Raw genomic sequence first — 18,800 nt, 5'->3', positions numbered from 1 at the left:
CATGTTGGGATCCGAAGTTTGTAGTGGATTTATACATGCCGTGGGCTGGTACGTTTCAAGCCCTAAACCCTTGCCCCTCGTCCTCCTTTCGCGGAAGAAGAAAGGAACACATTTCCTGACCGGGGATATATCTGGCAGTACTCTCATCACTACTAGATATACTTTACGCAATCTACCCAGCAACCATATTCTGTCAAATGCGTCAACTTTCTGTACCTCGCAAATTCGCCATCTCAACCCTGATGGGTCTCGGCCTAATATCGGGAGGTATCGGAATCTATAAATCGACTTTGACGCACCTTCTCTCTCGGCGTGGTCAAGGGACCGAGATTGCGCTTGCATCGGCGCATATTCTCACGATATGGACGACGGTTGAGGCCGATTTCATTATTAGTGCGGCTTGTATTCCGCTTTCGAGGCCGCTTTGGAGGTCGGGAATCAGCTTCGTAGGGGACATCTGGGGCAAGGTTAGAGAGAGAGTTGGGTTGTTTCTGGCTGTTGATGATTTTTATTCATGCAAGCTATGGTAGATAGACGAGAGCGAAGGTTTTAGAATGACCAATAGAATCGACGTCCTGTGGCAATATCGTTTTGACGTTTTGACTAAGGCATCGTTGGAGCTAAATACTGGGAGTCTCGATCAGGTATGTCTTGGTTGGCCTTCTTCCAGCGGCTATTAACAGCTATGCCCACCACCACCTGCAATAATCAACGGACGCCAAATGCTCGGTACTAGGGTGAGATACACGCCCGCCCTACAAGTAGTCCCAGATCCTTGTGCTCGATCCATTTAAAGATCGCTACTGCAAAAGCAGTATCTTCAAAACTTGTGATATTCTACACCCCCCGTGGAGAACGACTAATCACTTCGTCGGAGCTGACCGAAGCCGCAATAGGACACAATCCGCTCGAATGCAAGCTTGTCTCGGATTTCATTAGATTGCTTTTGCTGTATCAGTTCCCGGGATCAAGTACGTTATACGTCGCCTTTCCCCTTCTTTCGGGGTGATCGATCAAAACTGTGTCATAAAGCAGTTCGGACTTCAGGTTCGCATATCTCAGTGCGCTCCCCGGACGGAACTAAAGAATGCCAACAAATGTCCTTCGCTTTTCTCAAATGTTGAAATCGGCAAGTCACAACAATGAGTCTGATGTGAGATATCTGGCGAGTGGGGCCAGAGCTAGGAAATATCTAACTTGATATGGCTAGCGTCCCCCGGAGCGTGACCCGTGGCCTTTTGCCAACCTCAAATTCCACGACACTACAATCCCTATTCACTGGTGCAACCATTTCGACATCATTTCAATTCTTTCTTCTTGTCACTCATTTGCAGTCAATCCCTTCGATAAGTAAAACAATAATTTACTTACTATCACAATGGTAAGCAAGCGCCCGCCACCCCTGGCTTTGTGTGTCTAGACTACCCTCAATTGCTTTGTCCAAGGAGTCAGACGAGCACGAATCATCAATTGAAAAGCAGCATCGCTAATTGATTCATCTGCGTACAGGCATCCCCCCGTGCTTCATCTCCTCTTGCATCCGGCACTGAATCCGGCCCAGACAGCAAGTCCGCTGCTGGCGCCGCCGCATCTGGCTCGGCCGTCAACCGTCCTTCATCGCCCACTCCTCCCGGTGGCCCTCGTACGGCTCTCCGTCGCCGCGCTGCTGCCGACCACAAAGAATCGCTGCGCAATGCGCGACCAACTTCCACCCGTGCTGCTGGCGCCGGTGGCTCCTCCGGTACTATGTTGAAGCTCTACACTGATGAAAGCCCTGGTCTCCGGGTTGACCCTGTTGTTGTTTTGGTTTTGAGCTTGGGATTTATATTTTCTGTTGTTGGATTGCATGGTATGTTTAGCAGTACGAGGGTAGCTGGATATTATGGTTGACATTGCCTATAGTTATCGCCAAGATCACTCGCAACTTCTCTTCATAAATATCGACATCGTCGAATCTATCAAACTTCGGGTGGATTTGACGTGAGGCAGATCCGCCAGTCACCCCACGTTATACCTCTTCTCTAGCAGACATACTCAACCTGCTCCTCATACAAATACCCCTTTTTCGACCTCGCTTTTCCGAACCCTCCTGATGCCCGATGGAACCCGTGCCACGGCACGGAAGATATATCAACGGAAAATTCTTTATCGTATGGCCATGAGCCTACAGTCTATTTTTCTTTTTGCATGCGCCAAATTTTATACAAGCAAGTCATAGCAACGATGGATAGGAAGGAGAATTGCAATCTGTATTATATCGCATGATATTCCATTAATGGAGTTTTTATTCTGGCTGTGTCTGCTCGTTTGGTAGTTGGTTGTAGGGTGTTAAGCGTGACGCAGTGTTGAAGGACCTTCGTCCTCTGCCTGTCCTATTTTCAAGGCTTTGGCGGCTCAGCTCAAAAACCGTTGCACGAACTATGACATGACGTTATGGGTAAAGGATGTCTCATAGGACATATAGATTGATAAGACGATAAAAGGAACGAGAGTCCGGAGTCAAATTAGTCTATCTACTTACTATGGTAGAGCTGATAGGAAACTAATAGCGGCCCATTAATCAGAGGGTGGCCGCCAAAAATACGAGGCTGCATTCCGGGCGTGTGCTCTTATCTCTGTGTGTGTCCAATCAAAGTGATTTAATTACATCACGTGATGTTATACCTGATAAGAGCTGCCACCAGCCAATCACAGCGCCCAATTCACGACGTCCGGGAAGATCTGCAGCCTTAGGCCCACAACTTAGATTCTTAACTTCGAGCAGGCCCTCTGGACTTCTCACTCTAATTCCCCGGACCTCCACGCTATGCGCCTGGAGTCAGTGATGACTCGATCACAATGACAAATCCTTATCAGCCGCGCCTGCTCGATATGGCGATTTTGCGTCGTTGGGCTGCGTTTGACTCGCCGGAACTCGCCGTATCATGATCGCTCTTGCTTAACAGACCATGGATATACACTTTTCCCGCTGTCCATATCATCTTAATATCAACTTGTTTTAATTATTTTGATAATGATTCTTTCTTATGCAACCAGGGCTGCGATCTCGGAGCCTGTCTCCGGCCTGGTCTGTGTCCTAGATATCTATATAGCCACATATCTCCCCTTGCCTCTGCTCCGTTTGACATCATCCGAACATTGTATCCAAGCAACATGGCTGAAGCTCACTTCACAGCTCCCCTAAGCCAGGGCTTTGGCTACGGCATCGTGGTCGGCCTGGGATTCGCCTTTGCATTGTTGATGATCTTCATCACCTGGGCGCTGAAACGATACCAACATGAAGTCCAAACCTCAGAAATGTTCTCCACTGCTGGCCGTACAGTCAAGTCTGGTCTGGTCGCATCAGCAGTCGTCAGTAGTTGGACATGGGCTGCCACTCTTCTGCAGTCGTCCACCGTCGCCTACGAATATGGAGTCTCTGGTCCATTCTACTATGCAGCCGGTGCCACGGTACAGATTCTCCTGTTTGCGACCTTGGCCATTGAATTAAAACGTCGCGCCCCCAATGCACACACATTCCTTGAAGTTATTCGAGCTCGTTACGGCACCGTAGTGCACTGCGTGTTCATCGTGTTTTGTCTTATGACAAACATTCTCGTGACGGCCATGTTGTTGACTGGAGGATCGGCCGTGCTACATGCGCTTACTGGCATGTCGACACCCGCTGCGTGTTTCTTGCTCCCTATAGGTGTGGTCTTGTATACCGTCTTTGGTGGTATCAAGGCAACCTTCATTACCGATTATTTGCATACCATCGTCATTGTCGTCATCATCTTCACCTTTGCGTTCAACACATATGCCGTGAGCCCCGCACTAGGATCCCCCGGCAAGGTGTACGACATCTTGACAGCAGCTGCCAAAGCCAGCCCCGTGGCTGGAAATTCGGGTGGTAGTTATCTGACCATGCATTCTCGCGAGGGAGGAATCTTCTTTGTGATCAACCTAGTCGGTAACTTTGGAACCGTCTTCTTGGATAATGGATACTACAACAAGGCTATTGCCGCTAGTCCCGTGCACGCATTTCCCGGATATGTTATTGGAGGATTGTGTTGGTTCGCCATCCCCTGGCTTTGCGCGACGACCATGGGATTGACGGCACTCGCTCTGCAGGGAGATGCAATCCTCAGCTCAACGGATGTGACAGCCGGTCTTGTCCTGCCGTATGCCGCGGTGCAGATGATGGGCTACGGCGGTGCGGTCGCTACAACGCTCATGGTCTTCATGGCCGTGACCTCTGCATTTTCCGCACAATTGATCGCTGTATCCTCGGTCTTCACCTATGACATCTTCCAAGCATATGTCCAACCCTCAGCAAAGGGTAAGAGACTTGTGTGGATCTCTCACATGGCTTGTGTCGTCTACGCTTTGATCATGGCCGGATTCGCTACTGGTCTTTATTATGCCGGTGTCGGAATGGGCTATCTGTATCTGCTTATGGGCGTCATCATCTCGTCTGCAGTCATCCCTGGCGCCATGACTCTATTGTGGAAAGGACAGAACTGGGTTGCAGCTGCGGTCTCGCCTCCATTGGGTCTAGCCTGTGCTTTAATTGCATGGTTGGTTACGGCCAAGTCTTTATACGGTGAACTGACCGTCACCACCACTGGGTCCAAGTACGTCCTTTTCTTATCGGCTGACTGAATTATCTCGCTAACTGTTCTAGTTACCCCATGCTTGCAGGCAACGTCGTCGCCCTCCTCAGCCCTCTCATCTTCATCCCTATTCTAACGCTAATATTCGGCCAACAAAACTACGACTACGAATCGATGCGCAACATCCGCAAAGTCGATGACTCGGACGTCGCCGCCGACGCTCACGTCGATCTGGAGCTTATTCCCGGCGAAGCAGCAAACTTCGCACAGGAAATGACCGAAGAGGAGACCCACAAACTCAACCGTGCCGCGTTTTATGCGCGCACACTCACCGTGATCATGACGCTGTGTCTGTTGATCCTCTGGCCTATGCCCATGTACGGATCAGGATACGTCTTTAGCAAGAAATTTTTCACAGGCTGGGTCGTTGTCGGTATTTTGTGGCTGTTCGGAACTGCGTTTGGAGTTGTCATTTTCCCATTGTATGAAGGCCGAGGTAGTATTGTGTATACCATCAAGGCGATGTGGTTAGATGCCACGGGCAAAAGGAAGCCTGTTAATGCGGTTCATGTAGCTGCCGAAAGAGAGGACAGCGGTCAAGTGACGCCTACATCGCCGACGCCGGATGAGAAATTGTCTGTCAAGACTTGATATGTCATTGAAAGATCAGTAGTCGTATTCTAATTTTAATGCTAATATACATTTCGCTCCATGCTCTATATCTTGTTGCCGATGATTTCCTGTACGTACTCGGCCACATAAGGAACCACATGCTCACTATGCCCTACTCATACCATCAGTCCTAAACTATCCAGAAAACGAGAGGGAATGAACAAAAGCAATGAAATGGACATACCAATCGAAAAATCATGCGGAATCACCACACTCCCCTCATCCCCATCTCTACTCGGATCAATCCTCGCCTTGAGGTCTAGCGCTTCTTTGCCGAACGCCAGGGGTCCGCTGGCGTCACAATATTGATATATAAATGCGTCGCGAAGCTCATTGTCGACCCAATGGTCATTTGCGCCGAAGAAGATTCTGATCGGAAATTGCCCTTTTTCTTGTTCTTTTCGTTGCTGGTAAGATGCAATAGCGCGAAAAGAGGCTTCCCAACGGGAGAGTCTGATTTCGTCGAATTCGAATGGTACCAGATGTCTAATTATGTGCGTCAGCAGATAGAATTTCCTTCTCGAGGGTAAGTTAAGAGAGTGGAAGGGGGCAATACAAAGCTTGAGCAACACCAGTCCTACTGCCAAAGAACATGCGCGTAGTATACAGTGCATCCGAGTCGGGAGGGAAGGAAGTCAGATATCCCACGACGGTATTGGACCAGCTCAGTGGGAGATTGTAGACTGCTTTTGCGATGGTGGACATTATGTTGGGGAGGTATTTCCATTTCGCTATTCCCTGTTTACGAATGTCAAGTCCTTCATCTCCGAAGCAGAGGGCAGAGGGAGGGAGGAGAAGGTACAGCAGCTTTAACGCCCCTCGGACTCTTGGCCAAGTCCGGAATCGGTGGGAAGAGGTGTATATTCCCTATAATTTCGAAGTTCCGCTGTTTCTCCTCTCCTGCAAAGGATGAGGTGTATACCTGTTTCATCATTTCTGCAATAACGAACGTGCCAAACGAGTGTCCTATCAGAATGACTTTTGGCGTCGTGTCTTTTGTTGTTGTTGTCTGATTGATAAATTCCTGTAACTTCGCAAGACTGTATGTTACTTGTTCAGTTATATTATATAATTTATGCTCATCACTCTGCTCTGGATTCGGTAAAGGTTCCATCTCGAAGCCGGCGTAGGAACATCCTGCAACGTTGAATTGGATTGTTGATGGTGCTAGGCTGAGGGTTGAGTGTAGTAACGACAAGAATTTGGAGTAGTATTCTACTAAACCGGGATTTCCGGGGAGGAAGAAGATGTGGTATGGTGTTGGCGAAGGAGACGGGAAATATACAAAGTCTCGGCAGTGGTGTATTTGAGGCATTTTATGTATTCTTGTTGTAGTCGTTGATGCATTAAAAAGATGTGAGGTTAATACTCTGTATGTTGCTTACCTCGGTACTATTTGACTAGTGGATCGTGGCGGGKGCCAATCTCGAACAGTTAACCACAATACCTGGAATAATCGGGAAGGAAATGTAATTACTTATTACAGAAAAAAAAACGGATATGATAACGAAGTGGTCGCTAAGAATGACTTAAAGATTGAGCCTAGTCCACATCCACCTCATTCCATAACTTGCCGGCCAATCTATTTGTATACATGTCCAGCATCTTGGTTACCTCCCGACGCCACCGGCGGACCACTTTGATATCCAGCCGGCGGCTGTTGCTGTCCCTGATATACATATTGCGGCTGTTGAGGAGGTCCATAGGCCGGATTCAGTGGCAATGCAGGCGGAGGTTGTGTCGTGGGCGTGATGTCAGGTCGTGTACTACGACATGTTAAAAGGCGTGAAAACATGGTGGTGTATATCAAAAAACGCACCTTAGATCTTGAATGAATCCACATCTATAACATCTTACTTCCTATTTAACTGTTAGCTTGCTGAAGGCTTTACCACGTGGTGATATGTAACTGACCTTATACTTGTGTGTCGATAGTGGGATTACAGGCTGTAGCACATGCATAAGTCGGATAAACTTCAAACACAAAAGGCTATCAAACTCACAATAAAGCAGATTGTGAAAAAAGGCCTGTCGATATGATTAACAGATTGTCCTGAATCTCTTCGAAGACGGTACTCACCATCTCGTCTCGCAATGTGCATCCCAGCTTCTGCCTGCCAGAACAGTAGAAAATCATCAGAAAAAGCCGAGTGAAATAGTGGATGGAGTCCAACAAAACATACAGTATGCGTTTCCGCATTGTGCTCGAACATTTTCGTATCCGTCAAGTCTTGACTGGATGTCTGTGGCCAGGTTAGCTTAACCCTTGTTGTGGAGTAGATGCGATATGTAAACAAACGGGAGTCGTACCGTACGTGCCAAAGGTAATACAAAGCGCCATGATTTACCTCTAATGTCAAGAGTATGGAAGTTAAGTAATCGGGTGTCGAGACTCGAAAGTCTGTTGAGTCATATCAGATGAATCTGATACTACAAGGTTAAAAAAGACCAATGCCATTGGATGAAGTCGCTGTGGCTGTGGCGGAGCTGCTTGGCGCTCACATGACGTCCAGCATATTGCTTCAATTTTTTATGTGATTTGTTAGTTCCGAATACCATGGTGGTCTTATGTAGGTACGCGGCATCAATTATCAAATAGAAGACTGGGAGACTAAAGTACAAATGCTCGGCTTTCAGGATAGGGCGAAGGCGTGGGTATCCTGATCAATATCTGAAAGTAAACTATCTCAACACAAATCATATACAACTTTGGGCCGAGTGTTGTCCATTGTTGTCCATTTTAAATATCCTAAACGCCGACGCTGCTGGGCCTGACACATGATTTTGTTCCAGTCCCACCATCGCTTGTTCTCTTTAAAGGGTGTTCAGCTATCGCGTATCGCTGGTTCGCAATTTTGGGGATATCATTGAGTTTTGAAAAGGAGGATAGCGCAGTGGCCGAGGTAGAAGTATATGAAATGTTTCGTCTCTGCGCGCAGTCTAAATTAGCGAATGCAACTATGTAGAGCATCTGCACAGATGGAGCGCCCACCGTGAGTTACGAAACTGCCAAAGTTGCGGCCGACTATGCAGTGCCATGTAGCGCCTTTGCGTGAGTCGAACTATAGGATGTCAGGTCACGTCAGGAGGCTATGGTAGTATGGTTGGTTGATGCGGACCTCTTTTTTGATGTGTTGTGCGATGTCCTATTCAAAAATAAATACGTCAGCATTCAATACATAGCTTCTGTATCAGCCATCCTACCTTCTCCATGTGGAATTTCTCCATAGCTTCCGTTGCTATTGATAGTCAACTTCCAAGCCATCTCAAGAGCGCAATTTCACTCCCTACCAACTTCAATAGCCTCTTGCTGCATATCCTCAGTCTGATAATACCCATCGTTTCGTCAATCATCAATGCTACTAAGTTGATTATCTGAATATGCGACGTACCATATCGACCGATCTAACGTGGACTGCATCATTATCGTTAGTCAATGTCTTTGTTTTGGCGGCATGGTGTCTAGGAGGGGTTTGACTTACCCGCCAGCTTATCTGGCTTTTCAGTCGCCATGGTGTATCAAGAGCAAACCTGTGAGTAGTATCTGGAAGTACGTATCGATGGACTGAATGGGAGTGTTGGCAATAGCAATAAGAAGTGAATTGTTTGTTTAGTTCGACTGGCCTCACAACGTAGTCGGAGATGTTATACCGCTCTAGGCCCACTAGGGATAAGCCGCCTTGGTTCTTGGCGTTCTCCATAGTAATTTCTCACCGCTTCTGTGGGAGGCAGAAAAAAATATTATTTCTCTGGTTTATTTTTCTCTCTTCTCCAACTTCCTTTTCCCTTTCTAATCTTGGTCTCAGCACCCGCTTCTGTTTTTGTTCCAGCGGACTGACAAGATGGAGAATACAAGAGTCTTTGTCTCTGGGCTACCGCCTACCTTGTCTAATGAAGACTTGGCAAAGCACTTCTCTTCTCGCTTCCCAGTGACGGATTCTCATGTTATTCCCAATCGTCGAATTGGCTTTGTGGGCTTCAAAGATGCAGAGATTGCCAAGGAAGCTGCTAAATATTTTAATAAAACTTTTCTCAGGATGTCGAAGATATCCGTGGAAATGGCTCSTCCMGTGAGTGCAACTTCTTTGTCTGCCTTTTTTCCATCCGAGCTGACGCATGATGATTGAAAGGTAATTGATGATGATGTATATAGCTAACCATAGAGCAGGCTGGTGAAAGCAAACCTATTAGAAATAAGAACAATTTCGAACGAGACAGCACATCCAATGCTTCTAACCTGAAACGAAAACGTGATGCAGAGAACCCAAAAGACGATGCTAAATTGCAAGAGTTTCTCAATGTGATGCAACATTCTTCAAAAACAAGGACTTGGGCAAATGATGATGTACTTCCTATTGCTACAGCTCCGACGAAGTCCACAATTGTCGAAACACAGGACGCCAGTCAAGATAAACCAACTCGACCGGTCAAAAAATCTAAAGTGGTCGAGACTCAGGTTCCAAAGACATCAGCGCAAAATGATACAAAAGGCGATGAAAGTCAGCCTGAAGAAGGTAATCATGCCGACAAAGATGCCTCTGAGGAAGTAGACCAGCCAAAGTCTGACATGGATTGGCTTCGTTCGAAGACAAGTCGGCTGTTGGGTCTTTTAGATGATGAAGAAGCAGAATTAAACTCGCAGCCTGCTGCACCTACTAATAAGACCGTTGAGCCGATCGAAGAAGAAGACAACGACGACATTGAAGAGATGCCAGCTGCAGAGGTGCCAGTTGCAGAAGAGCCTGTCGAGGAAAAAGATTATAACGCCGATATCGAGCTTATTCGTATTTCCGGCCGACTGTTTCTTCGGAATCTCGCCTATGACGCTACTGAGGCTGATTTGGAAACCGTCTTCGCCCCATTTGGGAAAATAGATGAGGTGAGTCTTATTTTTCATTGTGCCGATAAACTTCAAGATAGTCGCTCGCATGATGATCATCCTGATAGGGACATCTGATATGCAATGCATACGTGATGTGGACAGGAAGAGTATTTTAGTAGATGCCTCTTAGAATCTGAAGAGCTTAAACTATCTTGAGAGATCTGCATTATCATTCTCATTGTAAGAATCAGTGGCTTACATTTACCAGATACATGTTGCTTTTGACTCACGCACGACTTCCAGCAAAGGTTTCGCGTACATACAATACGTGGACCCTGCATCTGCTATTGAGGCGTACAAGAACCTCGACGGCAAGGATTTCCAAGGTCGCTTGCTTCACATTCTACCAGCTTCGGCCAAAAAGTCATATAAAATTGACGATTACGAGCTGTCAAAATTACCTCTGAAACAACAGAAACAGGTCAAACGAAGAATGGAAGCTTCTTCCTCAACTTTTAACTGGAATTCTCTGTATATGAATGTAAGAGATAACCAACCATCAATCGAATGAGCCGTGCTGACTTTTCTAGTCCGATGCAGTCATGTCATCCGTGGCGGACCGACTTGGTGTCTCAAAGTCGGATCTGCTGGATCCTACGTCTTCGGATGCTGCTGTTAAGCAGGCACATGCAGAAACGCATGTGATTCAAGAGACAAAGGCCTACTTTACTGCAAACGGCGTAAACATAGACTCGTTTAAACAACGCGAACGCGGCACCACTGCGATTCTAGTCAAGAACTTCTCTTACGGAGTCAAGGCGGCCGAGTTGAGAAAGTTATTCGAGCCTTTTGGACAATTGACTCGCTTGCTCATGCCTCCTAGTGGGACTATTGCCATAGTGGAGTTTGCAAAACCTGATGAAGCTTCAAAAGCCTTCAAGGGACTGGCGTACCGAAAGTTGGGAGACTCTATATTGTTCCTTGAACGTGCACCGAAGAACTTGTTTGACTCGCCACCCACAGGATCAGCTCTGATTGCCGGAGTTGAGGGACCTGAGGGGAGAACTCAAGGATTCTCTGCTGCAGAAACATTTACCGCGGAGGACAACGAGCCTCAGTTGCCTACCTCAACACTGTTCGTCCGAAATCTGAACTTCACAACAACTAGCGCACGTCTTTCGGAAGTCTTTGCATCGTTGGATGGCTTCTTGACAGCCAAGGTCAAGACAAAAACCGATCCGAAACGACCGGGAGAGACTCTCAGCATGGGATTTGGCTTTGTCGAGTTCCGTACCAAGGAGCAAGCTCAGGCAGCATTGGCTGTTATGGATGGTTATACTCTGGATCAACATAAGCTTGTAGTCAAGACATCTCACAAGGGCGTGGACGCAGCAGAAACAAGACGGCAAGAAGACACTGCCAAGAAAGTGGCTGCGAGAAGGACCAAGATTATCATCAAGAACTTGCCATTCCAAGCCACCAAGCATGACGTGCGATCCTTGTTTGGCGCGTACGGACAGCTTCGGTCCGTGCGAGTTCCGAAGAAATTCGATCGTTCAGCTCGTGGTTTCGCTTTTGCCGATTTTGTAAGCTCTCGCGAGGCAGAAAACGCCATGGATGCATTGAAAAATACCCATCTTTTAGGCCGAAAGTTGGTGCTTGAATACGCATCAGCAGAGGCCATTGATGCCGAGGAGGAGATTCGTAATATTGAGAAGAAGACCGGCCAACAGCTGGATAGACAAAAACTGGCGAGCCTTACCGGAGCAGGAAGAAAGAAGTTTGTTGTAGGGGCAGCAGAAGACGAGGGTTGATAATTGTCTAGAGCCTGTCGATAGGGTTGAATGCAGGAAAAGATGGTCGAAAGTCCAAAGTTGAAAGCTGTATCCCTTGCGTGGTGGATCTTTGCTCTTCACGTCGCATATGCTCCTTCAACACGTTCTCCTTCATTAGGGTTGCTGCAGTATGCATTACCCGCAGAGAACCTCGTGCTCCCGCCTTGAACACCGAACTAGGCACAACTTCGATATTCTCCTTATCCGCGCTCTCCTGAGACAAGAGTCACGTCCTTTGTACACTACATACCTTGAACGCGGACACAAATCAGGATTACTCTGTACCTGATTGACCTACATTCTTGTCGGTTGGCCTTTAATTTCAGCAACATTCTTGCACGACGAGACTTTTGCTGATTGTTTGGTCGACTGACATTCCTGGACCGCCATCGCCACCCAGCGTCAACACCATCATCACGGTACTCTTCTGTACTCTCTGCCATCTCTTCGACGTCAACTGGTCGCCGTATTGGCGGAAATTCTCCGGGTGGTCTTTGACTGGGTCGTGCCGTCTGGTGGCCCCTTGCTTGCCACAGTATCTTGAACACCATGCCCTTCTATGTGAACCCTTATCAGGGCAGTAAGGACAGGCGACTGTCCTAAGGCTTTCCGATCCCAGTTCTTGCTAATGGCCGGCCCTGGAGTCATGGTTCCGCCTCGTTCGCGATCAGAGAGCGGGTATACTGTAAAGGGGAAGTATGTATTTCTTATGGCTCTTTAGGCGTAGCAGGGTTCTTATGGTCCCCTTAAACAGGATAATACACAGAATGGTCTACTGCTATAAACACCATCTTTTCTGCTCTGGCATTCGCACATTCTCTTTCCCAGTTTCCAACATTCTCTTGTAGCATTTTACGTTCTTGACATCTATTTTTCCGTGTGTGTGTTTGTGCGTGTGTCTGCCTCTCAGGTGTGTGAGTGTGTGAGGCCATTGGCATTGTGACCTCTTGCTCTTCCTTGTTTGGAATTCCAGTACCATTCTTGCGAAGAGCGACGTCGCTGGTCCACGCCATGGCTGACTGGCAAACCGAGTCCTTTGCACCTCATACACAATCGTCACTCGATAGTGTTGGGGGAATAGGAGGAGGTGCTCACAGAGCTCTCCAACACACTTCAGGCAATGCACAAGCATACGCTGATGGTGCCATGCATGGAGATGCTGGCAACCGTGATGATCCTCTCCAGTTGGCACTGAAGTATCCTCCTGCTCCTGTTCCCTTTCATCATTCGATATCTAGCACCAGTCTGCATGACAGCCATGTTCTTGCAGCGCGTATACAGGCCAAGAAGCTGCGTCGACTCCAGTCTGCGGCTCACTCGATGCCGGCAATGCGTCCGAAGCGCAGCTATCTGAAGTCTCAAAAGTATTTGGAGTATAGGGCACGACCACGTCGTGATACGGGCAAGGATGGAGAGCCAGTTTGGTCTGATGCATTGGAAGATGCGTTTCAACAAGGTGAGCCAGCCCTATCGACTCTATGTGTGGATGAGTGCTGATGTTGTTTTATGATAGCCCTAGAAGCAAATCCCCCGATGGGCCGCAGGAAATGGTCTGAACGTGGGAAATCATACGGACGCAACGAGTTGATTGCGGAGTACATCTACAAGCTGACTGGGAAACGACGGACAAGGAAGCAAGTATCGAGTCACCTGCAGGTGCTAGACTCTTTCCTCAAGGGTGACCCTGAGTGTAAGTGATGCTTATCAACATGACAATAATCGGCTTGCTCACGATCTCAAGGGGAGAGACTTGTTCGAGAAAAGCCGGATGCACCCAACACGCAGCCTCCATCCACCAATCCTGAATATCGTACATCTATCGATTATCAACTTTCAAGGAGTTATAATACCCAGTCACAGTCTGCATGTCCTGACTATGGTGCATCTCATTCATACAACGGAGATCTCCCGACCCCAATTACACTCGGCTCAAACATATACGACACTAATTCTCATCAAATTCATGCCTTCAACTTCGACATGTGGGTGAGTGCACCTCAGCAGGCAAATCGAATTGATAAAGCGTTGCATGTATACACTCGTCTCCAGGGAGACCAACATCGGCCGGTGGCACTTCCCATGCCTTTAGAGAACCAGCCTGGATGGCGCACGTCTTTCCCCTATCTTTCGTCTCTAGTCGACGATCCCACATCTTCATTGGACTGCGACATCATCCTGCTTGAAGTCAATCTTCAGCTTATGACTGATTTTCCTCCTCCTGGTTCTCGATTGGGTATACAACTCGATCTCGATTTCGCACATCCTACAATGGGCGATGTGTCCGTTGTCAGCCAAATGGAGGACTGGGCCTGCAGCACCCATCTCTACGAAGGAGGACAAAAGATGCAAGAAACCTACCACGATCTCCAAAAGGCATCATCCACAAAAATTAAGCCATTCTTCGAGTCCTCATGGTGGGCAAAATTGTTCACTCAACTAACGCAAGAGAAACAAATGGCCGAAAGCTCCGGTCAGCCAGAGGCTGCTCAGGCAGCCGACGATCACACAAGGCAGTTCTTCCGTTCTCTCTCTGCTATCCAGGAGTTGACCGCCATGCCCAGTAGCAGTCAACGTCGAATGTCGAATAGCTTTAGTACCAGTCCCCAGGTAGATGACCGCAAGCGCATGGCAATCCTCTTGTGGAAGTTTCGACAGACACGTCCTGGTGAGGTCGGTACCACTACATGGAGACGTCTTATTCCGCCACCTGAACGTAGCACAACGAATAGCCCCAGAACTGCGGCTGGTATTGATCTCCCACCTCTCGCTTTGGAGTCACTGCTGTCCAACAAGCCGCAAGACAATGTCTATCAAGGCAACTCTCATGGTAACTTTCGCCATCAACATCATCATCAACCCGCGACAGCAGTTACTTTGCAGCAACAGTGGCCGGTTTTTGCAGATACTCAAGATAGTGTTGCTAACATGTTCGGTGCTCAGGGGTCATATGACTTCTTGAGCAATATCAACAAACCAGATGATGGTATCGTGGACAAGACATCAGTGACATCAGTGCTTGACTCCTTCACCGGTCTCGCATCGGAAAGTACACAGGGCGGCAATATCAATGCTTCCTCTGCAAGCGACAATTTGTTCAGCGTCCATGATCTCCCATTATCATCTCACTCGCATCTCTCGGGATACGGTCTCGGCGGGCATGGTAACCCTTATATGCCACCACAGACCATCCACGACAGCAACAACAATGTCCTAAATTCTATCTTCGGAACCGCAGCTCCGTCAATGCATGGCATTTCTCATACGCAAGCGCCTTCTCTGTGGGAATCACAAGGAACAGGAGCTTCCCTCCATCATGATCTCGGCACCGATAACTACGGCCACTTACATTTCCCTTCGAGCAGTCATCATCAGCCTCATCACCTGCACCACAGCCACAACCACCATCATACCCACCACTCACATCATCAAGTACCCGTCTCTCGCGAACATCAAAGCAATGGTCTAGAAGGGATGCTACCTCCCGACGATTTGATTGACAAGTTGGTTGGCAGTGTCACTTCTGGAGACAGTCATCTCGGGATTGCAACGACTGGAAACGCACGGTATCCAGAGTCTCATTCAGTGGAAACCGTGTAATGATTAAGATTTTAATGATTTTCTTCCTCCTTCTATTATTCCCCCTTTTATTCGATTTTCATGTCCTTCTAATGGATACTTGCTCTAGATCTATGGCGTTCAGAGCTGAAACAGACTCGGCGGTGTCATTTATCATTCCCACATATGTTCTTGTGTCTTTTTATAATATTATTTATATTGATGGGATGTTATCAACAAGACTTTATCGACACAAAATTGATTTCATACATTTATCTCGACAGAGTAGACATCGCTGTCTGAAACGGACCTTGTATATCTCGGCAAAATGGGCATTTCCTTGATCTGTTCATTTCGATTCGAAGATCAATGAGCCATATCCACAGCGCTTGATGCGGACAACGTAGGGTTTGGTGTGTCACGAGGCATTTCTTCACTAGACCGGTGGCTAATTATGGCAACTCCTTCCCAATCACTACTAACCATTTTAACAGAGGTGCAAAAACTATTTTCCTCTTATTATCCGCCATGCATGCCCGTCTCGTCTTATTTACGATCTAAAACTTTGAAACACGAGGGAAAATGCAAATCATACGACTTTAGCCGCCATCCCACCATGCAGTTGCCCACCGGAGGCCCGGCTATTTATCTCCCGGATAAATTCAACTTTTCACATCTCCACAGGAGCAATCCCATTAAATGTTAATTATGAATCGCTAATCCACAGTGACATACTCCGAGACTGGTGAATGGCTGCATTAAACCTGGAACACGCGGGTTAAATACGTAGGGTCTGTTCTCACAGCGCCACTTATGAATCGAACCTTGCTGTATGGACACCCCGCTTCGCGGGTTGGCCTGCCTTCTAGCATTGCCCCTCTATGATTCATTTTGGCTAAGATAGGCCAGGCAGGCTGTGACATAGGTTACCATCGGGGAATGGGATGAATGTGGAGTGGGCAGGGAATTTGGAAGAAAGACATAGAGTCAACGTCCCCGTGGAGTTTATTTAAGTTCTTTTTTTCCCCTCCATTAATAAAATTTTTTTAGATATTTTAGCAATTTATACATAACACAAAATGTCTTCTCCCGTCGTCAAGCTCAACAGCGGTTATGATATGCCCCTCGTGGGCTTTGGTCTGTGGAAAGTCAACAACGAGACTTGCGCAGACCAGGTCTACGCAGCCATCAAGGCTGGCTATCGTCTTTTTGACGGCGCTTGCGGTATGCAATACAAGGAAACCCCGGTGCATAGAGTATGATACTGACGCCATCAATTCCACAGACTACGGAAATGAAAAGGAAGTCGGCCAGGGTATCGCCCGCGCTCTCAAAGACGGCCTCGTCAAGCGCGAAGAACTATTCGTCGTCTCCAAGCTCTGGAACACCTTCCACGACGGCGACAAAGTCGAGCCCATTGCTCGCAAGCAACTCGAAGACCTTGGACTTGAATACTTTGATCTCTTTCTGATCCACTTCCCCGTCGCACTCAAATGGGTTGACCCTGCTGAGCGTTACCCTCCCGGCTGGGCCGGCGCAGACGGCAAAATCACATTCAGCAATGCCACTATCCAAGAAACATGGCAAGCCATGGAGTCGCTGGTCGACAAGAAACTTGCGCGCAGCATTGGCATTAGCAACTTCAGCGCTCAGCTGATTATGGACCTCTTGCGCCACGCTCGCATTCGTCCTGCCACCCTTCAGATTGAGCACCACCCCTACCTCCAGCAGAAGAAACTCATCAAATACGTCCAGAACGAGGGCATCGTCATCACCGCATACTCCTCTTTCGGTCCCTTGAGTTTCATTGAATTGAACATGGACAGCGCCCACAACACACCCACCTTGTTCGAGCACAACGTTATCACGTCCGCAGCTAACAAACACGGCAAGTCCGCTGCACAGGTTTTGCTTCGATGGGCTACCCAGCGAAACATTGCCGTCATTCCCAAGAGTAATGACCCTACCCGTCTCGCCCAGAATCTGGAGGTCACCGGATGGAATCTGGAGGAGTCCGAGATTGAGGCTATTAATGGCTTGGATTTGGGATTGAGGTTCAATGATCCTCTTAACGTATGTTCCTTTGCTCCCTACCTACTTCTCTTACACGATTTGAATGAAGCTGACTGGTTTGTAGTATGGATTCTACATTCCTATTTTCGCATAGACTCACTCGATTAGCGGGTATGACGAGAAGCCTCGTTGCAGATAGATGAATGAAAACATGATTGCACATATGATTGACAATATTTTGCATGGATATTGTAGTGACAGTACTTAGAATAAGATCATAGATCGTTGTCTTAAAATAGGGTTAGGGTTCAGATAATAGAAATCAACCAATATCCAAATCTCCAATCCCCAATCTCTTATCGTCTGAACTCCAACTTTCTCAACCCAAGCCATCAACAAATCAAACATGTAAACCAGACGCCTCCCGGATCTAATCTTGATTTCAAGTTCATGGACAATCTGAACCGAATGCATCATGAACTCCGCCCGACGCATCCTCCATAGCCGCCTAAAAACCATCGACTTCCGCGCCCGTCAAATCGACATTCAGACAAGCCAGCCATTGCGCACCATCGCAGAACGAAGATGTCTGCTCAACGCTCTGCAGAAATTCGGCGAGGTCGCAACTTTCATATCGGGTAGAGTGAGTCTCCCTCTCAGTCTGAAAGATGAACAAAATGCTAATTAAAGCGTGGTCGGTGCTCAGGACGACGATATATCCAAGTTAACAGCAATCTATGAAACGCCCGAAGCAGCATCCAAAGCCGTTGATGCTTCCCCTTTGACTGTCCTACTTTCTCCTCCTCCTGCCCACACCGATACCCCGGTACATGGGCATGAGCCTATTGCCGATGCAAACGTAACTTGCGCCATCAACGCAGCCACAAACTCCCCAAACGCAAATGAACAAAACGAAGCGCAAATCCGCAGAAATCCATGGAACAATTCCCATACGGGGTATACATGGGACAAGAATGATCCTGTAATCAGGAATGATACGAGGATAGCCGACATAATTGCCGCGGGGGCTCCGAGGGGCGTGTTTGCGGACGGAGTTATCGATGCATCATATCTACGGAGTGGACAGGGCGAGATGTTCAAGAACAAGAAGCTGAAAGAAAGGTTAGAAACGGTAGAATTGCAAGGGAGTTTATTGGCGTTGGTGGAGGAATAAGATTTTAGAATATATGATACCCACTACTTCTACGTACTGTGGTTTGGGATGATGATCAATTGTCAATTGATGATTGGAATACCTGTTCTCGCAACGCCACCCCATGATACATATTCGTGTATAAGTGTGAAAGGAAG

At 47.6% G+C, this 18,800-nt stretch overlaps 7 protein-coding genes across 7 annotated transcripts; 6 read left to right on the top strand and 1 right to left on the bottom strand.

Moving 5' to 3' along the window:
* Positions 1–1,378: 1,378 nt before the first annotated feature.
* Positions 1,379–1,937, top strand: BHQ10_010140 (uncharacterized protein; the record flags this gene model as incomplete). The annotated part of the gene is made up of 3 exons (XM_040872738.1): positions 1,379–1,381; positions 1,510–1,849; positions 1,903–1,937. 3 exons carry the CDS (start codon positions 1,379–1,381, stop codon positions 1,935–1,937), a joined length of 378 nt encoding a protein of 125 aa, XP_040738642.1.
* A 1,216-nt stretch (positions 1,938–3,153) lies between these two features.
* On the top strand, positions 3,154–5,243 carry BHQ10_010139 (uncharacterized protein; the record flags this gene model as incomplete). Its single annotated transcript, XM_040872736.1, has 2 exons — positions 3,154–4,613; positions 4,664–5,243. The coding sequence occupies 2 exons, from the start codon at positions 3,154–3,156 to the stop codon at positions 5,241–5,243; spliced, it is 2,040 nt and encodes a 679-aa protein (XP_040738641.1).
* A 65-nt stretch (positions 5,244–5,308) lies between these two features.
* On the bottom strand, positions 5,309–8,777 carry BHQ10_010138 (uncharacterized protein; the record flags this gene model as incomplete). The annotated part of the gene is made up of 12 exons (XM_040872735.1): positions 5,309–5,376; positions 5,449–5,750; positions 5,872–6,002; positions 7,268–7,292; positions 7,345–7,378; positions 7,448–7,507; positions 8,257–8,326; positions 8,384–8,410; positions 8,469–8,503; positions 8,556–8,589; positions 8,657–8,679; positions 8,747–8,777. The coding sequence occupies 12 exons, from the start codon at positions 8,775–8,777 to the stop codon at positions 5,309–5,311; spliced, it is 840 nt and encodes a 279-aa protein (XP_040738640.1).
* A 790-nt stretch (positions 8,778–9,567) lies between these two features.
* On the top strand, positions 9,568–11,900 carry BHQ10_010137 (uncharacterized protein; the record flags this gene model as incomplete). The annotated part of the gene is made up of 3 exons (XM_040872734.1): positions 9,568–10,143; positions 10,355–10,627; positions 10,677–11,900. 3 exons carry the CDS (start codon positions 9,568–9,570, stop codon positions 11,898–11,900), a joined length of 2,073 nt encoding a protein of 690 aa, XP_040738639.1.
* Positions 11,901–12,932: 1,032 nt separating this feature from the next.
* Positions 12,933–15,518, top strand: BHQ10_010136 (uncharacterized protein; the record flags this gene model as incomplete). The annotated part of the gene is made up of 3 exons (XM_040872733.1): positions 12,933–13,377; positions 13,435–13,611; positions 13,663–15,518. 3 exons carry the CDS (start codon positions 12,933–12,935, stop codon positions 15,516–15,518), a joined length of 2,478 nt encoding a protein of 825 aa, XP_040738638.1.
* Positions 15,519–16,555: 1,037 nt separating this feature from the next.
* BHQ10_010135 (uncharacterized protein) lies at positions 16,556–17,643 on the top strand (the record flags this gene model as incomplete). Its single annotated transcript, XM_040872732.1, has 3 exons — positions 16,556–16,700; positions 16,762–17,549; positions 17,614–17,643. 3 exons carry the CDS (start codon positions 16,556–16,558, stop codon positions 17,641–17,643), a joined length of 963 nt encoding a protein of 320 aa, XP_040738637.1.
* A 321-nt stretch (positions 17,644–17,964) lies between these two features.
* Positions 17,965–18,663, top strand: BHQ10_010134 (uncharacterized protein; the record flags this gene model as incomplete). Its single annotated transcript, XM_040872731.1, has 2 exons — positions 17,965–18,132; positions 18,196–18,663. 2 exons carry the CDS (start codon positions 17,965–17,967, stop codon positions 18,661–18,663), a joined length of 636 nt encoding a protein of 211 aa, XP_040738636.1.
* Between the last annotated feature and the right edge of the window lie 137 nt (positions 18,664–18,800).

The sequence above is a fragment of the Talaromyces amestolkiae genome, assembly GCF_001896365.1.
Source record: "Talaromyces amestolkiae strain CIB chromosome Unknown scaffold29.1, whole genome shotgun sequence".
NCBI lineage: Eukaryota > Fungi > Ascomycota > Eurotiomycetes > Eurotiales > Trichocomaceae > Talaromyces > Talaromyces amestolkiae.
Note: the sequence above shows the minus strand (reverse complement) of the source record. Positions and strands in the feature narration are given on the sequence as shown.